Source organism: Pagrus pagrus (genome assembly GCF_965226575.1).
Source record: "Pagrus pagrus genome assembly, chromosome: 9".
Taxonomy (NCBI): domain Eukaryota; kingdom Metazoa; phylum Chordata; class Actinopteri; order Spariformes; family Sparidae; genus Pagrus; species Pagrus pagrus.
This window is the reverse complement of record NC_140193.1, coordinates 30,031,170-30,055,651: the sequence shown is the minus strand read 5'-3', so window position 1 is coordinate 30,055,651 and position 24,482 is coordinate 30,031,170. Positions and strand designations below refer to the sequence as shown.

The 24,482-nt window shown below is 44.1% G+C and overlaps 1 protein-coding gene across 1 annotated transcript; it reads left to right on the top strand.

Moving 5' to 3' along the window:
- Window positions 1–577: 577 nt before the first annotated feature.
- On the top strand, window positions 578–1,408 carry LOC311262191 (gamma-crystallin M1). The gene is made up of 3 exons (XM_084361427.1): window positions 578–610; window positions 757–1,008; window positions 1,093–1,408. Exons 1-3 carry the CDS (start codon window positions 602–604, stop codon window positions 1,366–1,368), a joined length of 537 nt encoding a protein of 178 aa, XP_084217553.1. The 5' UTR covers window positions 578–601; the 3' UTR covers window positions 1,369–1,408.
- The last annotated feature ends 23,074 nt before the right edge of the window (window positions 1,409–24,482 follow it).

The following is a 24,482-nucleotide window of genomic DNA, read 5'->3' as shown; positions in this document are numbered from 1 at the left end:
ATTCTCAAGTTAATATCTATCTCATGTGGCTCCTAGCACTCATTCATGGCAATTTTTTTTTTTTTAACAGTGAATCAACAAAAGTAAAGTAATTAAATGTACACATTACATTTGATTTACATTAGATCACATGAAACTACATTCTTTTCTTTACAAAACAGGATTTGTTATCAGTGGGGGGAAACTGTTGTGAAAATACAAAAATACAAAGTCAGTATGTTTAATTCTTTATACTAACTAAATATTTGTACTGGTTCTGGGTGTCTCATGTATTTGTAAGAGATGTGGCCTGATGTCATGTTCTTTCCATCAGTGATGACCAGGCCATATGTGGAGAACCTTCTGACTGAGAATGGAACACACAAAGCTTATGCTTATAATAGACAATGCAGATGACCGCTGCCAGAAATGTATGGATAGAGAACCATTGTCATGCATTTATAGGCCCCGTTCAGCAAAAGTCATACTGCTAATTCATCAGCTTTGCACATTTGAATAACAACACATGGTGGTCCCTGGGGTTTTGTATAAAAAGGCCCTGGAGCCAAGCAATAGGCAGAGCAAGTTGAACCATCCACTTGGAACCACCTAAACCACCATCATGGGCAAGGTAATGGGATATTTACTTATATTTTCACATATAAAAAAAAAAAAAAAGTTTTCACACAGCAAATTCAATTACAATGTTAAGCTTGGCACTGATATGACAACGACTTGATTCTTACACCCAGATCTTCCCTCTGTTTTCTGTTTCAGATCATCTTCTACGAGGAGAAGAACTTCCAGGGTCGCTCCTATGAGTGCATGAGCGACTGCTCTGACATGTCCTCCTACCTGAGCAGGTGCCAGTCCTGCAGGGTTGAGAGTGGCTGCTTCATGGTCTATGAACGTCCCAACTTCATGGGCATGCAGTTCTTCCTGAGGAGGGGAGAGTACCATGACATGCAGCGCATGATGAGCATGGGAATGATGTTCGACTCCATCAGATCCTGCAGAATGATCCCCTTCGTAAGAGATTTGAATTTTGCTTTGTTTTAGTTTTAGAACATGTGGTAATGGCCATACTTACATTTTCCCTGTTCTGTATTACAGCACAGAGGCCAGTTCAGGATGAGGATCTACGAGAGGGAGAACTTCGGTGGTCAGATGAATGAGCTGATGGATGACTGTGACAGCATCATGGACCGCTACCGCATGAACGACTGCATGTCCTCCCACGTGATGGACGGCCACTGGCTGATGTACGAGCAGCCCCACTACAGAGGCAGGATGATGTACCTGAGGCCCGGAGAGTACAGGAGCTTCAGGGACATGGGCATGAGTGGCACCAGGTTCATGAGCATGAGGCGTATCACTGATATGTGCTAGACTTCTGTTCCTGACTTAAGAAAATAAAAATGATGTGTAATTCATAACCGTATTTGTACAGCACTTGCTTCTTTTGTATGGTTTGTCCCTACTTGTTAACATGACTAATTAACTCACTAAATCCCATCACTAAGATTATACACACAATCAGGATTTATAGCTGCTATTATACCTGAACTTCATAACAGGTCACATAAACATGACTAAATCTAATTTAATAATATTTTCTCATCCTGTTAACGGCTTGTTCACATGAAAAATATCTTTATTCTTATATTATATTATTCAAAATATAACTGCAGTCTAATGCAACTGGGTTCTTAACTTTTTTTGTTTCTTATATTTGGAGGTTTGGCCATGATCTCTGTTATAAGAAGTTTTTACTCACCAAAGTAATTGCAGAGATCTAACAGCAGAGTATCATTGTTACAAGACAAGAATCATGAAAGTTCAGGCAGTCATACAGGTTGAAATCAGCCAACAGTTTAGCCAGATTGTCTTATTATATGATTACTTAATGGCTTGAATGCAGGCTCAGCTTTATAACCGTGGTGGTCCGTGACTAACTGCCTTGCATACTGCCTGAGTGACAAAGTTACATATTGGCGTGGCTGGCTGAGCGTCGGGAGTTTCCCCATTGGACATTGCTTTTTTTAAAATTAATTGGCACAGACTGTTGTCTTTTAGGTTATCAGGAGGTTTTTACAGCTAACCGTTTTCTATTACAACCCTAAGGAGGCCAGCTAGGAGCGTTTAAGAGCTTTGGAGCTGCAGGGTTATCAACTGAGGCGCTCTGGCTGCTGTGATACTGCCCAGATAGCTCATGGTCTGGAACGGAGTGGATCCAGATCAGAGTCCACTTGCACAACGGGATGGATCCGGAACAGATAAGGATCATGGATCCAGACTGGCTCTGGCCCAGACCCTGCCCGTATCAGCTCATATCATATCAGATCTGATCTGGCCCGGATTCAATTTGGATCTGTTTATTAAGTGGCTTATTTGTTCTAGACCCATTCCAGATCCCTTGTTCAAAATGGCTCACCTGTCATAAACTGGCAACTGGCGAAATATCTAATCTCACAGAATGAACTTTTCTTTATAAAAGCCCAAATACTTGTTATAAGCAGTCTGGCTTTATTAATAAAGATTCAATTCAATCACCACTTGAAAACACAGGATAGCCTATCCTTTAAGCCACCCTGTTGTTCTAGCAGAGCCATCAGTTATCAGTGAGGCTCATGTCAGATAAAACTACACGACAATCAGTTGGGGAGCTTTCACTTACTCAAGAGAGTTCATTACAAAATGCAAATACGTTGAACTTGTATAACTGGAAAAATGAAATGGGACCCTAAGTAGAATCAAAACCTATTTTATTTCTTTGGCATTCTAACTTTAGGAACACATTTCAAGAAATGCTGGGATCCTAACTTTTAAATGATGTCTAAAGACATGCAGATATTACTGGGAAAGTTATTACTGGGAAGATTTTCTAAGACATGAGTGAAGCAATGGCTCCAAACAGGAGAATTTTAGTCTCACAAAACCCACTGCGTTTTTTAAACAAATCGTAATACTGACAAACATATGTTGTGCAGGCAGTGTCGCTAAAACAGTAACACAACGGTCAGCAAGCCTACATTGCTGAAGTCTGACAACACAGCAAAACAGCCAATTCAAATAACAACGGTTGAATTTACATATGAGTTTATTTAATATTAAAAACAACAAATCTATTCTACTCACTATAATTTGGAGTCACTCAAAGTCAGAGACAGTTTGAGAAACACTTAATTTTAAATGTGATATTTTACCAAATCCACTTGTGGACCACTAGGGGGCACTCTTTGGAAAAGGCTTATATAAAATGCAGTGTGACTTCAAATTGTTTTATCAGAATTACTTAAAGGATAACTACCGTTTTTTACAACCTGTACCTTATTTTCTAGCATAAAATATTATCATTTACTCACCCAGATAACTTTGGTGTCATTTGAAGTCGTTCGGACGAAATTAGATCCAGTGTAGCGGCGGTATATCCATATAATGCGAGTGACAGGGCACTGAAACACAGCCTCTATATAACGCATTATCTGCCACGAAACTAGTTCTTTTTACCAATATTTTGTCACGATATGCTAGTGCTATTCCCCTCTGAGTCCGGGCTTGTCTGTTATCAACATCCAGGGTCAAACTAGCAGTAGCAGCTACAGGTAAACAAGCCGGCTGTCGCGGGTGCGCGCAGCTCAGAGATGACATCTTCCAGGTCAGAGGTAGTAGGTCAACCTACAGACCCCGGATGTTGATAACAGACAAGCCCGGACTCAGAGGGGAATAGCACTAGCGTATCGTAACAAAATATTGGTGAAACGAACTAGTTTCGTGGCAGATAATGCGTTATATAGAGGCTGCGCTTCGGTGCCCGGATCACTCGCATTATATGGATATACGCGGCGCTCCACTGGATCTAATTTTGTCCGAACGACGCCAAATGACACCAAAGTTATCTGGGTGAGTAAATGATTGTATTTTATTCTAGAAATAAGGTCCAGGTTGTAAAAAACGGTAGTTATCCTTTAAGCAGGAGCAGTGTCTTCGATGCCATCTGGCTGAAAGATTTTTTCTCATTTATCCCCGACCAATTTATCCTCTTCCCGGCATCACCGTGGAACATGTAGGCAAGGATGTTCCACGTGACACGGTTTGTGACGTGACCCCCGATGGTGGCCAGTGAGCGTATCTAAAATGAAAGAAAAACAGAAAACCCTGTCAATGTCTTATAATTTACCGAATGCTAATTTAAAAAATACTGAATTTTTAGATTTAAACAATCACAAACATCACAATTAAAAACATCCTGACAGGAAATGAGACAGGACATATCGTGATGCCCAAAATATGTAGTCAATCTTAGTGTTCAAGACTACAAGAATGTTTTCCTCCAAGCCAAAAGTTGCAGACATCTCGGAAAAACCTACTTCAGCAAACAACTGAGTAGGTCATGAAAAGCGTAATTTAATGCATGTAAATATTACAATGGTTTTGTGTTTCAATGAATCGCTACAGAATTAATTTTTTAACTGCTGTCCAACAACCTCTATTTCCAGTGTGCTAGAACTTCACTGTTTAGTGTATATCTCAGCATAGAAGGTGACTTTTCGGTGAAATACACTCAAAATTAGTTCTCATTCTCATCACTCATTAGAAACCTTCACATTACACAAAGCCCTTTGTCCCATTGTTCATATGAAAATAATGATTTGTAGATCTTTCAATGGTCTAGAGAAATACTAATTTTAAATTAAACCAAAATTTGCTCATGATGTGGACTTCTGCAGCTATTAAAAAACACAAGAAAATATCAATAAATTAAATATATTAGGAGAGAGAGAGATAGAGTCGGACATCAGCAGCAGGTAAACAGCTTGTCAATTTGGTATGGTTTCACATATTACACTGAATTGAGAATTTATTTGGACCAAAAGCAGAGGTGATTGTGGAAAGACTGTTTTTGTGAATTTTATTTATGTCCAGTTTGAATTAAGTGTGTTTTACGATGAGTTAAAGAGGCGATTAAGCTTGTCTTAGAATAAAAGTGTTTCTCTTTTACTGAACTGATGGTGTTCTGTTTAGTAAGGAAAATGCAGTCCCCTCCCAAACTATTGGAACAGCGAAGCCAATTCCTTTGTTTTGGCTGTACACTGAAAATATTTGGGTTTGACATCAAAATATGAGTATGAGACAAGATCAGCATTTCAGCTTTTATTTCCAGGTATTTACATCTAGATCTGTTACAAAACTTAGAAGATAGCATCATCTGTAACGGAACACCACATTTAAAGTGAGCGAAAGTATAGGAACAGGTAGACTTAAAATAGATTAGAGTGAATAATACTTCATATTTAGTTGCAAATCCTTGGCTGCAATAACTGCATCAAGCCTGCGACCAACTGACATCACCAACATTCTTCTTTTGTGATGATTTTCCAGGCTTTCACCACATCCTCTTTAAGTTGTTGTTTGTTGCGGGGGGTTCTCCCTTCAGTCTCCTCTTTAAGCAGGTAAAATGTTTTGGCAGTGTGTTTTGGGTCGTTGTCTTGCTGCATGATGAAGGATCTCCCGATCAGTTTGGTTCCATCGCTCTTTAAATTGGCAGACAAAATGTTTCTGTAGACTTCTGAGTTTATTTTGCTGCTGCCATCATGTGTTACATCATCAATGAAGATCAATGAGCCCATTCCTAGAAGAAGCCATGCAAGCCCAAGCCACCTTGTTTTACAGATGAGCTTGTGTGTTTGGGATCATGAGCAGATCCTTTCCTTCTCAACACATTAGCCTTTCTATCACTTTGGTAAAGGTTCATATTTGTCTCATCACTCCATAAAACTTTTGAGCCTTGTCTCTGTACTTTTTGGCAAATTCCAATCTGGCCTTCCTATTCTCATTGCTAATGAGTGGTTTGCATCTTCTGGTGTGGCCTCTGTTCGTTTGTTCCTGAAGTCTCTGCTAACGGTGGATTGTGATACCTTCACTGCTGCCCTCTGGAGGTTGTTGGTGATGTCACTGACAGTTGTTTTAGGGTTTTTCTTGACAGCTCTCACAATGTTTTGTCATCAGCTGCTGATGTTTTCCTTCGTCTACCAGTTCGACATCTGTTGCTGAGTACACCAGTGGTTTCTTTCTTCTTCAGTACATTCCAAATGGTTGTACTAGCTATGGCCAATATTTGTGCAATGGCTCTGATTGATTTTCCATCTTCTCTCAGCTTTAAAATTGCTTGCTTTTCTCCCATAGACAGCTCTCTGGTCTTCATGTTGGTTACACCTTGTTAACTATAACTGCAGTCTGCAAAGGCAAAACTCAAAGCTGAAACTGAGAGTAGACATTCAGTGCTATTTATTGTTTGAATAATCAATGTGATAGGGCACAACTGGGCAGCAAAAAACACCTGTTCCAATAATTTTGCTCACTTGAAAAATGGTTGGGTTCAAACAAAAGATGCTATCTTCTAAGTTTTGTAACAGATCTAGATGTAAAAACCTGGAAATGGAAACTGACATACTGATCTCTTGTATGTAAATGTTTTCAGTGTACAGCAAAAATAAAGGAATCGGCCTTGCTGTTCCAATAGTTTTGGAGGGGACTGTATTGTATGTACTGAAACATTATGTGATGCAGTGACACTTTTTACCAAATCATACAGGTGTGAACCATTGACCGGCCAATTGTTGACAATAATCTCTCCCTAATCTGTCCACGATATCAAATTTTTTGATCAGGTCACTGCATCCAAAACGTGTTCGGCGTTTTTCCTGCTTCTTTTAGGCATGTGATTCAAAACTTCCTCTATAATTACATCTCTGTCATCTTCAATGTGAGTTGAGGTATTTGTATTACTACTTTCACGGTCTGGCAATGATAGAGTCAATACATTTTTTTTCATGTTTGTTCTGTTTTTCCAATGCCAAGTATCGCTGTAGAATACCTGCATATTTTTTGGTCTTCTCTAGACCCACCAGTGACTCTTGGGTGACCACAGCTGTGTTTTTAAAATGTTATGTCACTCCTTTGCATTTGACCTATGTTTTGCCTTGTTCTGTGCGATATGCATATCACTTTGTCCCCCTGATTCAGTGATGTTATCTTCTTGGGGGAGGCCACACACATCACCATCATTCAACACATCAGCCAAATCACCCAGGTACTGTCCTAAGGGTGGGTCCCACTCGCACGGCCGTGATGTAAAAATAATGCTGTCTGTGTCACGATAAAGTACATGTTGTTGCAATTTATCCATCACATCATAGAGTAGAGTCTGCCGTGAGCCGTGGTCATGGCTCCTATGAAGATGCTCACACATCTTTCACTCGGGAGCCCCTGGTGTCAGCATGACACCACTGCACCATCGCCACATCATCTGAGGTGAAACAAAACTGTTGCACATCATAATGATCACTGAACATCAACTGTGTAAATCTGGCTGGTTCTGTTATCAACTCATATGATGGCAAGTTATTCCTAATGCTGAATCTACCCCACAATGAGTTGAAGAAGCTTATTGCAGCCACTCACCGCCTTGTTGGCGCATTGTTTATCTGCCTCCAGCTTAATCCCTTCCTTTTTGAAATAGTCATCAATGTATTTCTCCTTCTCCTCAGGTGTTTTGAAATCACTGGGGTTACCAAAAGCCTCTTGATTGCATTTTAGAAATGTCTTGACATAATACCTGAACAATGTGTCTGTCTTGTTGGGAAAATGCCACACTTCATCATTTGCACAATCTGGTACCCCTTTTCAACTACTTTTTGAAGCTCAAACGAGAATTTGGTGACATCAAAAAGTAATACCCTGTGCATGTGGTCAAACCCTGCTTTGCTCTGTAGATATTTTGAATACAATTTTTCGTAGTCAGTCATTTTGGGCATTTCGAGCGTTGTGGCTTGTTATTGTTTCCACTATTGTTAGGGTTGTACAGAAATCAACCTTTTTTGACAAAATCTCAGCATAACGTATTTGACCCAATCTAAGACGGTCTCCACCGCTTCTATTCTACTGTAACGATGAATTCCAATCGTCATCCGTCACTTATAATTACTCTGCAAAACTTGTGAAATTTCTTCCATAAACAAATCTGCACTGTACTGATTGTCAGCATTTAAAATAGCGTGCACATCGCTGGCCAGGGAGGGACCTCTTAATACCACATCCCGGTAGTGTTTTACCACATTAAAACACTACCGGGATGCATACCCTCTAATGCACGATCAAGTATACCAGACAGCCTGTCTCTGACTCTCATGGGTACCAGCTCAGGATTATCAAGATCATTGTCTCTAAAATCAAGATGCTGGTACAGTTCTGAGGCATTAAAAGTAGGTTTATCCCTGACTTGTATCTCTCAGCTCACATCTTCATCAGTATAGGATGAATCTGACCCGACCTCTGTTTCCCCCTCCCCATGCTGTTCTGTCCCACTATCTACATGATGATGTTCTACCCCCTGAGCCACCAATGTTGAGCTAATCTGAATGACACAACCAGCATCTCCATTGCCAGCGGTAGCTGCCCTCACCCTATCATTAGCATCATCAACAGCGGTGGTAGTAGCAGCATCAGCTGCAGCATCAGCAGGAGCAATGGGTCTATTAAAAGACATATTCGACACATTTTTTCAATGCAAGGAGTCTTTTATACTGCATTTTATTGTCACAATTTTGAGAAAAGGTGAGGACCCAAATGCAGAAAGGCCGGTGGCGAAGACGGAGAACCACTGGCAGGTGTCACCGACGCTGGAACTAGGGTGCTGGGCAGGCTTGGCTCTGGGGTGCTGGGCAGCGGTGAAGACGAACCCCTGGGCAGCGCAGAACAGCTGACCAGGGAGCCAGATGTCAGGGAACCAGGATGTGGTTGGGGATCTTGCTTTTTTGGGGGAGGCACTTCGTAGGCTAGGCAGGTTCCCCAGAAAGGAGACACTTGGGGACTGTCGAAGGTGTCAGCAGTCCTAGGCTGGGGACTAGCAAGCACTGGATCAGACAGGAAGCTAGCCGGCTGACGGCCAGCAAATACCGGAGCAGACTAGAAGCTAGTAGCCTGGTGGCTATCTGACATGGGAGCTGATGGTAGTCTAGTAGGCGGGTTGCTAGCAGGCACTTTAAGACCCACATAAGTGGGTCCAATTGGTCAAATCATCATTCAGCAGTTTATGCACCTCCTCTAGTCTGGAGTCCTCAATATTTGGTTGTTCTATAGGTTCAAATTGACTTACTGTGCCAACCTCCTACAGGAGGTACACCAAAAGATCTAACATAAAACAACCAAGCAAATTGCAGTTTAAAGGAAGATAAATGTATTGAATGAATTCCAACCAAACAAAGGCAAAAACCACTAAACAATCAAACACACAAACAAACTGATGGGCTGGCCATAATAAACAAAAGAAGGGCAGCCTCCCAGACCAACCCACCAGGGCCGTCAGAGCTGGGGACTAACCCTCTACCCTAACACAAAGGAACAACTAAACCTTACTAAAACAAAGCCACAAAAACTAGACTACCACACCCATCAGATAAACATAAAACAAAACATAATACCCCAGCCAGCCTCCAGGCTGACTGACTGCATCTCTGGTCACGTGGAATGGAGAGAGAAAGAGACAGAGCCTAGTGCTCTAACCCATCTTATTGGTTATTGATAATCAGCCAGACCGCTTTCACCTGGAAGACAGGAGGCCAAGCATGAGCCACAGTTACACGTCCTGGCCAGCAGAGGGGGAGAACAAACAAACTCCATAAAGTTTACTTTAATCGTTTAGCTCCAGCCACTCATGGTGGTCAGTCTGCTTTGATGAGGTGTCCTGTCTAATACAAGTAGGCAATGTATTGAGTGCGTCCCCGTAAAATATTACTCTACAGGTAAATCGAGAAAATCACTGTGCTGTAGGCAAGCCACTGCAGTGTCGCCCACATTGTTCACACAAGCACTACTATCAAGACACCCAGGTAATGATGGTTGAAAATCACCGATTGTGATTGTGAAAATTGCAATACAGTATAAATCCAGTGATTCACCTAGCTGTAGACAGGTCACTGGTGTGCTGGATCTCTGATTCACACAAAAATGCTCATCAGACTCACCATGTTCTACAACATCAGTTTGTGAAGAGACGATCATATACGAAGGACGCGGCCTTTGCGGCCACCGAAGACGAGTCCTTTGGAGGCACCTTCAAAAGCCGCGTCCACCGTTGTGAAATAGGAGGTCCAGCCTTCTGAGCATTTCCTGGTTGCGTCACCAGATGTTGCCGCCCCTTACCCTTGCGTCACGATTTCTGCCGCCCAGGCCCACTGTTACGCCTGACTCTGAGGCCGCATCAAAACATTGAAAAAACAGCGCGATGTGGAGCAATACAAGCTTCTTTATTGTTGAGATTGCACATGAAAGGTACGATGGAGTCTGGAAGTGAATGTCAGTTGTGTGTGAGGGTGCTTGGGTGCTATGTTGTGTGTGAGGTGCATGTTGCCAGGTGTAAACAAAACGGGACAACGTGCAGCAGGATGGAGGTCCCCGATAGCCGGACACAGGTGCTCCCAGTCAGCCATCAAGCAGCCACCTGCAAAACACACCCACACACCATACATACCACACACACACACACACCCACACATACACATACACACACACACACACACACACACACACACACACACACACACACACACACACACAGAGGACAGAGCCATGGACTGGGGCTGTAACAGAGTTTCAGAATTCTTGAGTCGGCCATAGAGTACAGCATCATCAGGGCCTTGTACGCCGTCCCCTCCCTGCTCTGCCACCACAGGGGATGGAGAAACAGACACACGGGCAGGATGGATGTCTGTCAGCGCATGGTGTAAACACATCAGGGAACTCCCTCTCGTTTTTATCAGGCTCACTGCTAATGAGGGGCGCCGGAACCACAGTAGGAGGGGGAACATCAGCCCAAACTCTACTACCACATATGTCATTACCCAAAATCACTTCGATTCCATCCAGAGGCAAAGCCGCTGCACACCAACCACCACTTCACCCTGAAAAAGATCACAAGACAACATCATTTTGTGCTGAGGCACGTGCAGAACTTTCAATCCCATCCCAAGCACAGGGATGATCGAACCAGTGTAGGTCCCATCTGAAAATGGTAAGACTGATGCCAAAATGAAAGACTCAAAGCAGCAGTATCCCGCAATATCTTTACGCACACACCCTCGTCACCACCTACCAGGGCAACAACACCTTCACTGATAAAAGGCTCAAAAGACTTAGGCCTCACACCGGCCACCTGAGGCCCTGCCTCACCATCTGCCGGCAACCCCTCCAAGACCGGCGCAACGAACATCGATGGCTTGGGGAAAAAACTGGACTCAGTGTGCTTAGGCCTGGACTTCAAAGCGTAACAATCATGCCTCAAATGGCCCCACTTGTGACAATAACTGCACGCTTTATCAGACTCACGTACACCACGTTCGTTTCTCTGCTGCTCTGCTGGTCTTACATGGCGCTCAGACCACGCACTGCCACTGGAGGAAGTGTCCCTGTGCCCGCGAGCCCCAAGAGCATCCCCCCCGTGCGTCAGCACATAGTCATCAGCCAAGGCAGCGGCCTCAGCTGCTGTCTTAACCTTGCGCTCATTTATATAAGTCGCAATGCGCTCCGACACCGAGTTCTTAAACTGCTCCAAAATAGCCAGCTCCCGCAGATCATCAAATGATTCAACTTCCGCAGCAACACACCAACGATCAAAATGAGTGGACAAGTCACGTGCAAACACAAAACAAAAAAATGTGTGACTTCTCACCTCTCCTCCAAGTCCTAAACCGCTGGCGGTAAGCCTCAGGAACAAGCTCAAACGCCTTCAGAATAGTTGATTTTACTGATGCATAATTCCTACACTCACTGCTACTCAAGGACAAATAAGCCTCCTGGGCCCTGCCGGTTATCACACACTGCAACAACAATGTGCGCGTGGCCTCAGACCACCCCCGTGCATCCCCAAGACGTTCAAACATTAGAAAAAACGTCTCCAGATCACGCTCATTAAATTTGGGCACAAGCCTCAAATCACTCAAATCATTACCAGTAGCAGCACTTGCCGGACTCCCCACGGACACAGAGGACCCACCAGTTAACAAATCAGCTGCTGCTCTTCCCCCACGAACCAACTGCAGCTGTTGCCTCTGCAGCTCCAGTTTCGCAAACTCAGTCTCCTGCTTCATCTTCTCCAAAGAGAGCTCCCTCTCTGCCTCTAACTTAAGATGAAGCTCCAGCAACTCCTTCTGCTGCTCGAAGGACAACCCAGGGCCAACGCCAAGACCCGCGACAGGCGGAAATGGGTCCTCAAGCACAGAAGCACCAACTTCCTTCACTGTGCCCAAAATCTTCATTTTAAACAAATGCACCTTCAAATTGGCCCGAACGGCGTCCTTTACGCGTCTGTCACCAACATCGACCTTATAATAGTCCGCTAATCTAAGTAACTGATCCCTTGAACACTCGTCCAACAACTGCTCAGGCGGCCTCTCCACAAATGCCTTCACTGTTTCATCCATCTCTACGGTTTGCGAGAAAAAACACAGAGAAAAAGTTAAGTGTCAGACCCACCTGTGCGCTTCATGGCCTTCAGCCTCAAGTCGGAGTTCCCCCGCTAGCTATCTGCCTAACCACTCTCTAACTAGCTAACTCCCCCCTAGTCTTCATGAGGTGTAGCGGCGGGTACACCTAGAGCCCACTGACACAAAAGCAGCACCCAGTAAACTGGCCACCGCCCCGTAACCACGGGCAGTGCTCCTGAGCAAATTAAGGGAAAAGGGAAAGGGAAGCTCTCAACCACCATACCCCAACACAAACAACCCCCCACCGACGAATCCCAAAGGGGAGATGCCGCTAAACCTACAAGGAAAAACTCCGACAAAACAATGCACACACACCTTGTCCAACACTCACCTTTCTCTGCTTCCGCCAAGATCCATCTCGCATGAATGAATGAATGACAAAACTCCCGAACAAACACACCTGCTCACGACGCACAAATCGCATGCACGCCAATGCACCCCACGCCCTTGAGCGCAACCAGTTCCATAAATGGAGAAATACATCACAGCTTACCTAGGGAATCCCCACCGGGGGAACCGCACATACCCTACGTCACTCAAGACCAATTAACCACATTAAACACACGCCGCCACTTACTCAGACTGCGATGCCCAATTACTGCGCTCACACAAAACATCAGACGAACTTACGTACCAAAAAGGCAACAAACTAACTAAACGCCCGGCACTTCAAATGGACGAGCCCCCAACTTTGTTACGCCTGGCTCTGAGGCCGCAACAAAACATTGAAAAAACAGCGCAATGTGGAGCAATACAGGCTTCTTTATTGTTGAGATTGCACATGAAAGGTATGATGGAGTGTGGAAGTGAATGTCAGTTGTGTGTGAGGGTGCTTGGGTGCTATGTTGTGTGTGAGGTGCATGTTGTCAGGTGTAAACAAAACGGGACGACGTGCAGCAGGATGGAGGTCCCTGGGAAGAGTGCGAGACCGAGGCAGCCCACAGCAAGGGTTTAAATTAGCAGGCCTATCAGAGAGCCGGACACAGGTGCTCCCAGTCAGCCATCAAGCAGCCACCTACAAAACACACCCACACACCATACATACCGCACGCACACACACACAGGACACAGCCATGGGCTGGGGCCGTAACACCCATGAAAGTGACGATCTACACCACTTGATGTCTCCATTTTCCTTCTTTCTTTCTCCTTTTTCGGGCGTGCAAAGGATCTTGGGATTGATTTATGTTCCGCTCAAAACACATCTGTGACTAATTCAGAATCTAAATACAAGCCCTTTGTGCCGTGTGCCACACTTTGTGTCCAGATAATCCATGCACTAGCGCTTTGTGCTTTATACCATGCACTACTGACCGTCTAAAAAGGGCCCCTGAAGTCACGTCAGTCTCTGCTCTGTTCCAGAGACGTTTACCCATAGATATATATATAAAGGCTAGATGTCTTACGGCGGAGTCTAGAACGTCCTCACAGGTCGGCCATCTTGGTACAGGTTAGCTCTCTGGCTGGATCTGTGTAACCTGAGGTAAAGTCAGTGATCTGCACAAACACTAACACTCTTATCTCGCTGAAACCTTAACGGATTTACAAACAGTTTGGTTTCTTACAAACGTCATGAACGTGGTTATAATTCTGGATGCTTGAACATGTTGAAATCGCATCTTTTCTCTTCGAAGAAATCATCACAGTTTTAGTTTTAAGGATTTTTAGCTCCTCTTCTGGGTTTATAATGGGTGTGTATTGCGTGAGCTAGAGTGGGTGACATCATCGCTAGAGTGGAGAGCAGCTCCAAAAACTTTAGAAAAAAACTCTCTTCAGCTTGATTTGGGTCCCACATCTTTTACTTCACATAGACAATATACACATAGAAATGTGGGAAATCTTGTTGGCTTTCAGATGATAGTCTTATTCAGATGTAGGACTTAAACTTTTGGCTGTAGAAGCCCTCGAGCGACAAGCGCTCCAGCAACTCCCCCATAAGCTGCAGTGTTAACTTTGAGCCTAAATTTCTGGAGTGGAGCAGACGGTACCGGTTTTGTCTCTCGCTCTTGTGCCCTCATTTTTCACTCTACAGAAATAAAAAATACATCACATAGTTCAGCAATGTCTCCTGTTACTCACTGTATACATATTTTAACCATAACCATTAGACTTTTGGCTAGACCTGCAGGTGTTTGGGAGGTGTTTTCTCATTCATCCTTATGGGGAATTTTTCAAATTTCATTTTACTACTGCTTCAGCATACGTTCAGCTATAGAAACTGTTCAACTATCAACATGTTCAGCTTTTTAAGCTCTTTCAGCCTTGAACTGTTCAGCTTTTTAGCTTTTCAACTTTTTCAAATATTAAGCTTTTTCAAAAATAATAGTAATATGGAAGCAAATGTGAAAATCCTCAAATCCTCTTCAAAACTCATCCACTTTCAACCTCTTCTTGTGTTAAAATATTTTCATTCAAAATTGGAAATATGGACTTGTATGGTTATTCGTCTCAAGGCCTCAATTATTCATAAGTATGCAGTGTCATAAACACATCTCTGTACAGGGTGGGGATTTCAACATGCAGCATTTCTTGATGTATAGCCTATTGTAGTCTACCTATTTTAGAACATTATTCTATTTTTTAGAACATAACATAATTATTCATAAGTATGCAGTGTCATAACTACATCTTTGATGTTTATAACAAACCAAACCGTTTGAAAATCGGTTGAAAATTGAGCAAGTTATGGTTATTTAAAAAGTACATGTTTCATTACCAACACAATGTTATGGGTGAGCGAGCTACCTGTACCAAGATGGCCGACCTGTGCGGACGTTCGACTCCGTTGGCCAGCAACGTGGACGAGACATCTAACCTTTATATATATCTATGCGTTTACCGACCTGAGAAGAGCTCAGCGATTTTAGAGTTTTGTGACCAACCTGACTGGATCAGTGTTCCGCTGAGCTGTTTTTGGGTATTTATGCTTGGAATGTTCACTGGAGCTTGAGGGGAAAAGTACTTTACTTTGGATGCAAAGGACAACTAAATTCTTCTTATTCTTTGATATTATTTTCTTAAAGATGGTTTTAGGTTTGATGGTTTCAATGGACATAAACAGAATAATGGAATAGGTTGATAACCTTGAAGACAAAAAGAAAAGACATGCATTAGTCTCAAATAAATTCCAATAAACACTTTCCCTTAAAGTAAAGAACAAATGTTAACGTTCACTTGAATTTCAAAGCAAGCAAAGTCATTCAAATTAACTTAGGATCTCAAAACAGTGATTAAAGTAACAATCCTACAGTTTCGTTTATATAATAATTAAAGTAACAATATACATACTTAAAGTAACATCATACTTAACTATTAAGTTCACATTATAGTTTCAATAAAGTACATAATCTTAAATTAGCATAAGCAAAATTATCCAACTTAAATTGGAGAAGCATAATCTCAACTAATCATCCACACTCAAAGTTGTTTTATCCGACCAGTTGCGTCTTCTGATTGATCAGGAGCTGTGGTCGTGTCTTGTGTTCAGGAGCAGATGAGAGGGCTAACTGAGCAACCTCCAAACATTTCATGCCATGCTTTCCAATGGGTGTGCAGGTGAATATGGTCCCTCTAGGAGCACATGCTGAGAGTTTGGGTTCCACCAACTCTTTTACGTGTGGTCGCCCTCTGCAGGTTTGGAGTGCATCTGAGTGCATCTTGTGAATATGCTCAATGAATTGAGATTTTGCATGTGGTCGCCCTCTGCAGGTCTGGAGTGCATCAGAGTGTATCTTGTGAATGTGCTCAATGAATTGGGATTTGACACAACACCTCCCACTTGACCTCCTGGTTCTTCAACCCGAGGAGGTCACACCAGTTTTGTGATGTACTGGATTCAGTTGCTCCATTTTTAATTTTGTTGCTGCTCTTGAACTGGAAGCAGGACAACTATCCGTCTGACATCCCTGTGAAGAACTGTTGCAGGTATTTTCGTTGAGTGGGCTTCACAGTTGAGACTGGGTAACTGGGGAAGGTTCTGACATGCACATCCCTTACAATTCCTTTCTTGTCAGTATTGACATTGACGACTCTGGCAAGCCTGTACTGACCTCTCATGGCGTTTTGGTCAGCCAGACGACATCTCCAATGGCCACGTTCCTGTGTGCTGTGTGCCACTTGGTCCTGACAAACAGGTTTGGTCCTGCTAATTGGCTCCATTTCCTCCAGAACCTGTCAACTTTTGTTTGGATGGCTCTTAATCTCTTGTAAGAGTAGCTTTCAAAGTCAAAGGTCCCTGGATCTCCGCCGGGTCCCGTTCTTCCAAGCAGAAGTGAATTTGGGCTGATGTATTCTACACAGTCCTCCCAGCTCTGAGTCCTGGCATCAATGGGTCTTTCATTGGCGAGGTTGGAAGCCATATAAAGGAAGGTTTGAAACTCACCCCATGTGAAGACTCCATTACCTCCCAGACTGTGCAAAGCCCGCTTCACAGTGCAGACAGCAGCTTCAGCGGCTCCGTTCCTGTGAGGTGAGTCTGCTGGATGGAATCTCCAGCTCCATTCTGTGCCGTGCTTGGAGGCTTCATTTTCAACCTTTGACTTTTCCAGTCTGTCCAGAAACATGTAGAGCTCCTTGAGGGCAGGTCTGGCTTCAACAAAGTTCTTTCCAGGATCCAACCACATTTTCCTTGGATGCCCTCTCAGTGCCGTGAATCGTTGGTAGGCCAACAGGAAGCTTTCAGCTGACTGGTCACTGACGAGGTCTGTGTGCATAGCTCTGGACGCCATGCAGCAGAAGACAATTCCCCACACTTTGAGCTTCACCTTCTTTCTCACCTCATCCTTCACTTCGTAAGGTCCAAATAAGTCCACTGTTGTGTACTCGAATGGATTGGCTGGTGTTATTCGCTCCGATGGAAGGTCACTCATGATCTGCTGGCATCTTCTGGCCTTGGCTTTCCTGCATGTCACACAGTTTTCAACAATCTTTTGAGCTAGTTTCCGGCCTTTTACCACCCAGGCTTTCCTTCTCATCCGGAGGAGTGTACCTGCAATTTCTTCATAATATGCATTGTGGGCTTCTTGAGCTAGGACAGTGGATGTCCATGATGTGCAAGGCAAGATTGATACTGCAGTTTTTTCATCATTAAAGATTTTGAATCTTCCTCCACAGAGCAAAAGTCCAGTGTTTTCATCTCTGACCACAGCAAGTCTGTTGAGTGTGGTGTCTGGAAAGGTTACCTCCTCTTGAGCCGCAAGAAGGGGATCCCTGAGCTCATCTTCACTCTCCCTGATGGTAAGCACGCTTCTTTTGCTCTGTACTTGATCTTTTGGGCTGAAGGAATTCCCCTTCCCCTTTGGCTTACTTGTGGCTGATGTTCTGGCCAGCACTTTTCTCCACTTTGTGGCAGCTCTCCACACCCAGGCAATGACTCTGGTCAGCTTGGTTAAACTGCTGAACTTGCTGATGTCAAGGATTTTTCCCACTGCAGAACCAGCAGGTGGTCCTCGGACTTGGATTTGGTGTTCTTCTCCACTAGGGCTGCTTTGCAGGTCCTTGCTTTGGTCAGTTTTGACCGGAGCAGAGGTTGGAGACATTGGCATTGCAGTGGCAGATGGGGCATGTTGGTATCTTTCCACCTGTCCTCGGGTCAGTGCTGCTGTAAAACATTTCCTTTTGAGCTTGTTTATACCTTCTTTGGCATATGCAGCGACTTCTTTGGCTGACTTTGTCGGCCACTCTTTCACAGGTCGTTTCAGAAACCTTTTTGCCACAGAGTCCTCTTTGAGGTCTTTGAGGTAGCCAACTCCAAGGGCTTTGTTGTCTCCGTGAGTTGATTAGCTTTATGCTAACCGTAGCCAAAGGCTCACAACAGCTACAAGCAAGTCAGAGCCAAAGTCAACGTCATATGTATTGTCAATACCGTTATATATACACGACATACATAGGACGTGTGCCGTGTACAGTGGGTACTAGTTTCATTTGGATGATTTCACGCGAGATTCACGCGTGAGTCACGGGAGAGTCACACGGATTTTTTGTGGAGGAGTAATTGTGTTTTCACCAGAAGCTGCAATGTGCCCAAACAACCGCCAGGTGGCATCTGTGAGCAGCAGGACGCCTCCATAAGACAGCAGCACGGAGCAGTGAACACAAATGGGGAATGCAATATAAATACAGTAGGCTATAGTTTTTCAATGAGACAAATGTAACAACTGCAGCTACAGTATACGTCTCACTCTCTTTTTTCGGTCCTCAGTCTCGTCAGCTCCAAACACACCCGTCTGTGTTTTTAAAATGAGCGAACTACTGTCCGCAGATTTCTCATTCCCCACCTTGTTTGATTGAGAGTGTTGCTGGATGATTTCTCATGAATGAACGGGCTGTGTCATTTTCGGGCTGGGCGATAAAACATAGTGTAGTGGTATGAGGCATCACTGCACCCTTAGCTTTGCTGCACCATCGCCCCTCTGGCTTATTAGCCAATAGTGGCTCATACAGAGGGGATAAAAGTAGGCCGTGTCCTCCCTCCTGACCTCTCGCTTCCTGCCTCTTCGGCCCGCCCACTTCCGGGTCGTTGGACTCGCCGATAGCAGCTGAGCACAGGTAGGCGCACGTTGCTATGCTGTTTTGTGTAGATTAGTCCGTGTTTTATGTAAATTACAACGGTGATCCTTTTAATAGATCCGGCGTCTCCACCGCGGTTGTGGCGATTATCTGCGGTTGTTCGCCGCTGTCAACTGGAGCATTGGTGAGTTAAGATGTCTTTCTGTTATTCATTGCTGTAGCCAGGTGCTAAGCTCCCTTTCGCTCCTCTCCCTCTAACAGTCGGCTGGTTGTGGGCTGCATGGTGGCTGTCTTCCCCTGCTGGGCTTGTTTTCTTCGCCTCTCTCCCTCCTTGGATGGGACGCCAATACACCCGGACAGATAACCGGAGTTATGGATGCTAACGCTAATTAAGCTAAGTAAGCGCAGCTGCGCAATCACTGCTACTGGGCCACTGCTACGCTACTGCTGCTGCTTCGCCACTGAACTGTCACTGTACTGTTGCTGCTTCGCCGCTGAACTGTCACTGTACTGTTGCTGCTGCCGCTTTGCTGCCATTGTTTTGCTGCCGCTGCTTTGCTGTCGCTGCTCCGACGGCTCGGTTTGGTCGGCCGCCTTCGGTCAGCCTGCTTCCTGCTACTGGCTCTACATACTGCTGCTACCTGTGGTGCTGCTATATGTGTGCGTGCGCGTGCGTGCGTGCGTGTGTGTGTGTGTTTTAAAGACAGTCTGCTGAGGTTTGGTGATGTTTATTTGTTTATCTTCTGTTTAATGGTTGAATTCCTTTTGCTAATTTCTTAGTAGTTTGGGTGGTTTTCTTTGGGGTAATTAATTTGTTTATTTTTGGGAGTTTCTTGTATTTTCGTTTGGGGAGGGAATTTCCCAAGAAATGTTTGAACTCCCGTTATTTGTGTTAAGATCGATTTAATTATTATAAGCTGATATCTCTGGCCAGAGACTCTTTGATTTCTTTTTGTGTGATTGATTTATAATTAATTCCATTCAACACTTCATTTATCTATTGATCATTTATATTTTGTTGGCACATGTTATGAAATAGTTTGGTTTTTCATAATTGTGGGCCCTCCTAATTGTGTTTTTCCTCTTCCCCTAGTGCTGAAGGCCGGTGTTGGTGGTGGTGGTTCCCCTGGGTGGTGGTGATCCCTTGTGTGCTGTGATCCCTGTTCAAGATTTTCTTTGTTGCACGTCACATTTTTGCTGTATGAGTGGGGTGCTCTCCTTTTTCTTTTGGATGTCACTCCCCTGATAAACCCCTCCTCCAGCCGGTAAGCCTCAGCCTGTACCCCCCTTTAAGTTGGGCTCTTTTCTTTCTTTTCTTTTCTTTTACAGTGCCAAACCATGTCTATTTAATAATAATAAAATTTTGTATCAAAATAATTGAACCACGTCTCCTGCTCTCCCTGAATGAACCAATCTGTGTCCTTTTATAATAGAGTAATTTACCTTTAGTACGGGTCCTTGGGCCCTAACCCAAGGTGGCGTTGTCGGTATTGAGTACATTAGTAGTAAACACCCTCGTGTTGCCACACTGAATGTGGCAAGGTGAAGAGGGCCCGGGCGGGGATTGAATCCACACCTCCCGGGTAAGAGTCATGCGCACTTGCCAGTCAGCCAAAGGGACATCCCCTTGGCCAAGTAGCCAGGGCACATGATCAATTGGAGGCATAGTGACCAGAACCTCAACTGTCACATCTCTCCACCTCTTTTCACAAGCACGTCCTCGTGCTTCCACGCAGGTTGCCACACATTAGGAATCCATGGACCCACCCCTAGTGCTACATGGACCCTGCCAACAACGCCAGAATGTGGCAAGGTGAAGAGGGCCCGGGCGGGGATTGAACCCACACCTCCCGGGTAAGAGTCATGCGCGCTTGCCAGTCAGCCAAAGGGACATCCCCTTGGCCAAGTAGCCAGGGCACATGATCAATTGGAAGCATAGTGACCAGAACCTCAACTGTCACAATAGGATATCCTGAAATAACTTTTCCTCGATAGAAATAGGCAACAAGACGCGGCCGATACAAAGTTGATAGGTTTAATTCATCCATGTTTTGACAAACAACACAAACAGCCAGTGATAATGAGACCGGTGACACCGTCAGCCAGCCGGCCTGTACTGCGAAGGAGTCCAGCTCAAAACCTCAAGCCCCGGTCCGAGTTAACACGGTACTACGAAGCTGGTTATCAACTCAGCCTCATGCTCTGTGCGAGTTCACATCAAAGGAGGCGTGTGTGTGTTTTATTGAAAGCGAGGCTGGGTGTGTGTATGAAAATCGCCATGGACCGCGGAACGCATCTGGACAAGGGGGGGCATAATTTCAAGTCAAGCGGGGAGGGGGGGATCCTTGTACCTGGGTTACTGTTATCAAGGATACGGAAATAAAAGTAGCGAAGCTCCGGACAGAGTTGCGGTGATTGTATCCACTTTATGATAGGCTACATTATGAAAACACATGAGTCTATCACAACAAGGGATTTTCCAGATCAAATCCGTTGGATTATCACACTGATTATCCATACGAGAGGTAGACTGCCGGTTCTCACGGCCCGGACTTCTGCCAATAGTTTTTTTTTTTTTTTTGGAGGGTGTGTGTGCCGAGCGGACCCCTTTAGAGACACAATGTAACACATTAGCGACACATTAGCATCCTCCATTTATCTCTGACCAATGGGTGTGTTTGTGGATACTTCACTCAAGTACATTGTCAGACAAAAGTCCTGCCCCCCACAGTACTTCACACAGCTGTTTGCTTTGAACAGAAAAACCGGTTCCTACAGTAGCTCTCCTCACACTTTTCAGTTCATAAGTGAAGAAATTTCGTTGTGTTTCATGTAATAAATTTCACATGTAAGGGGAGCTGAACATACAGCCTCCATTCAGAACTCCAAGACACATGTGCCAGACGCACAGAGGCATGCGTAAAACACAGATTGAGACCACTTCATGATTTTTAGTTTTTTTTTTTAGTTCATTTTCATTTCTTTTGGATTTTTGTGCGTATTACTGAGCCGTTTTGGTCCATATTTGTAAGCCTTTTTTCCCCTGGATTATATTTTCTAAAGTTGCAACAATATAGTAATATAATATATATTGTTTTCGTTTCATTGCGTTAAGTAAAAATCAATCAATCCATTTTCTTTGAAACTATGAGATTGTAGAGCACCTAAAAACCAAAGCACTGTAGCGATTTTCATACACCAGAGGCGATTGCTCTAAGACTCCAAGGGAAGCTCAGCTTCCCCTAAAATGTCACCCCCCCCCAAAAAAAGTGGTGAAATATGTACTGCTGTGTGTACATTTCATTGACTAAATACGCGCTAGAAAGCCTTCATCTTTTGTTCAGAATCAGCTACTTATCACAGGTAACCGGCGCAACTTCCTTCTCATTCATCCCCGCAGAGCCACAGCGCTTTACACAGTCGGACGCTCAGCTTCTACTGACTTCAATGGGGAAGCGTAGAGCGATTAAAGTAGTATCAACAAAGTCACTGTTAACAAAATCAACATCTAATCTGTCCCTTCAAATTGTGTGTTTGGAGCAGCTGCAGACAGATGTGCATTAATGCTCCGCTCGTGAGTCCAGCCACATCGGGTCCAGGCTGCTGGCACGAACGAAGCAGCTTAGAAACTGTTTAAACGAGCGATCGTGGGCTATAAGTGGATTGTTACATTCACGTCACGAGAACTTGCAGAAAATAGATATGAGACAATTTGCTCAAACTTGGAGCCAGACCCGGCCAGGCTACAGGAGAGATCAAAAATATGGAGGGGGCCAGGACCCCCATGAGAACCACTGATCCTGTTGAACGTAACCACTGTGAAACAATAAAAAACAACAACATTGATCTGATTCACCGGTGTAGCGGTCCCTCTCTCCATTCACTCTCTAGCTCTCTCGACCACAGCTGCAAATGAAGTAGACTATGGCCTATGAACAGCGCCACTCTCCATTGCAGCTACGTTGTGGTCAAACGTGGAATTATCCCAAAATCTTTTAGCTGCATTTCAGTACGATGCTTCCACCTAGTGGCTACAATGTGACCTACAATTTCACGCAACGCGTGAATCACGCTTTCCGCGAGGGAAACCTCCATTTGAAACTAGTACCCACTGTAAATATAGATGTGACAGTTATTATTTATTTCAGGTTACGGTGAAAAGAAAGAAGTGTCTGAATAAAGTGGTTGTCTCCGATAGACCGTGCATGTGGGGGTAATTGTTTACTTTAGCGTTATATGTTGTTTTTTTTATTCTTAGCATTCACACCTCTTTCCTGTGATATATAAGTGTTGCTGTTGTCATTAGATTATGCTATATAAGTATCACGTCAGTATGACAAATATCTTTATTAGTGCCAGACATGTAGGCTATGTCATGCTGAGACGTTAGCAAGAAATAATTGTTGTCGGTCTCTATCGCTCTTCTAAACAATGCAAAAGTAATGTTTGTTTGGTCATACATTGAATGTGTTCACAAGAGAAAGGTAAAGTACTTTCTTACCTGTAATTTGGCCATGGCGAGTGTATGACAGAAAAGTTCCGACGTGAATATTCCAAGCGCTACAGTCGCGTGCATCCACGAGAATGGTGTGGAGCTACGGAGTCGAAACAGGGAGGGGAGGAGGGAGCGCAGTTATTTCCATCCCAGTCTCATGCATTTTTCACATATTCTACAAACTCCAGCTTTAAAGTAACATCATACTTAAAGGTATAGTTGGTAATCCTGTTCAGAAACACTCTTTGTTATACTGGGTGAAATGGTCTTCCCATCCTGAGAGTAGTCCATACATAATGTGTTCAGAAAAAGGAGCGAAATAAATCAGACCTCTGTGGCAGCTGCAGGCCTGTAAAAACTCTGGCTGTGTCCGAAATCACTCACTTATTCCCTAATCCCTACTCACTATATAGGGGGTCCAATATAGTGGACTATATAGTGAGCTCATCGGCAGAAAGAAAAAAGCACTTTCGGACACTACTCAGGCGCCGTTAATTATGTCACTGCTGTCGCACAGTTGAAGTATGCAGCGAAATGCCCGAAGAAATTTTCTGGCAATGCATGATGGGATATCTTGCTTCGGTTAGTGACCATCGGATGTTCACTACATTTCGCGGTGCATTGTGGGATACAATGAGTGCACTATATCCTGATCACTATACATTCGGACACCACTACAAAATGGCGTAGTCACTATATAGTGCACTATATAGTGATTAGGGGGTGATTTCGGACACAGCCTCTGACCAATCCCTCCCTCTCGGTCCGAGTTGAAAGAACCAATCAGATGCCTTCATGTCTCGTCCTGCCCATAGATATATATATAAAGGCTAGATGTCTTACGGCGGGGTCTAGAACGTCCTCACAGGTCGGCCATCTTGGTACAGGTTAGCTTTCTGGCTGGATCTGTGTAACCTGAGGTAAAGTCAGTGATCTGCACAAACGCTAATACTCTTATC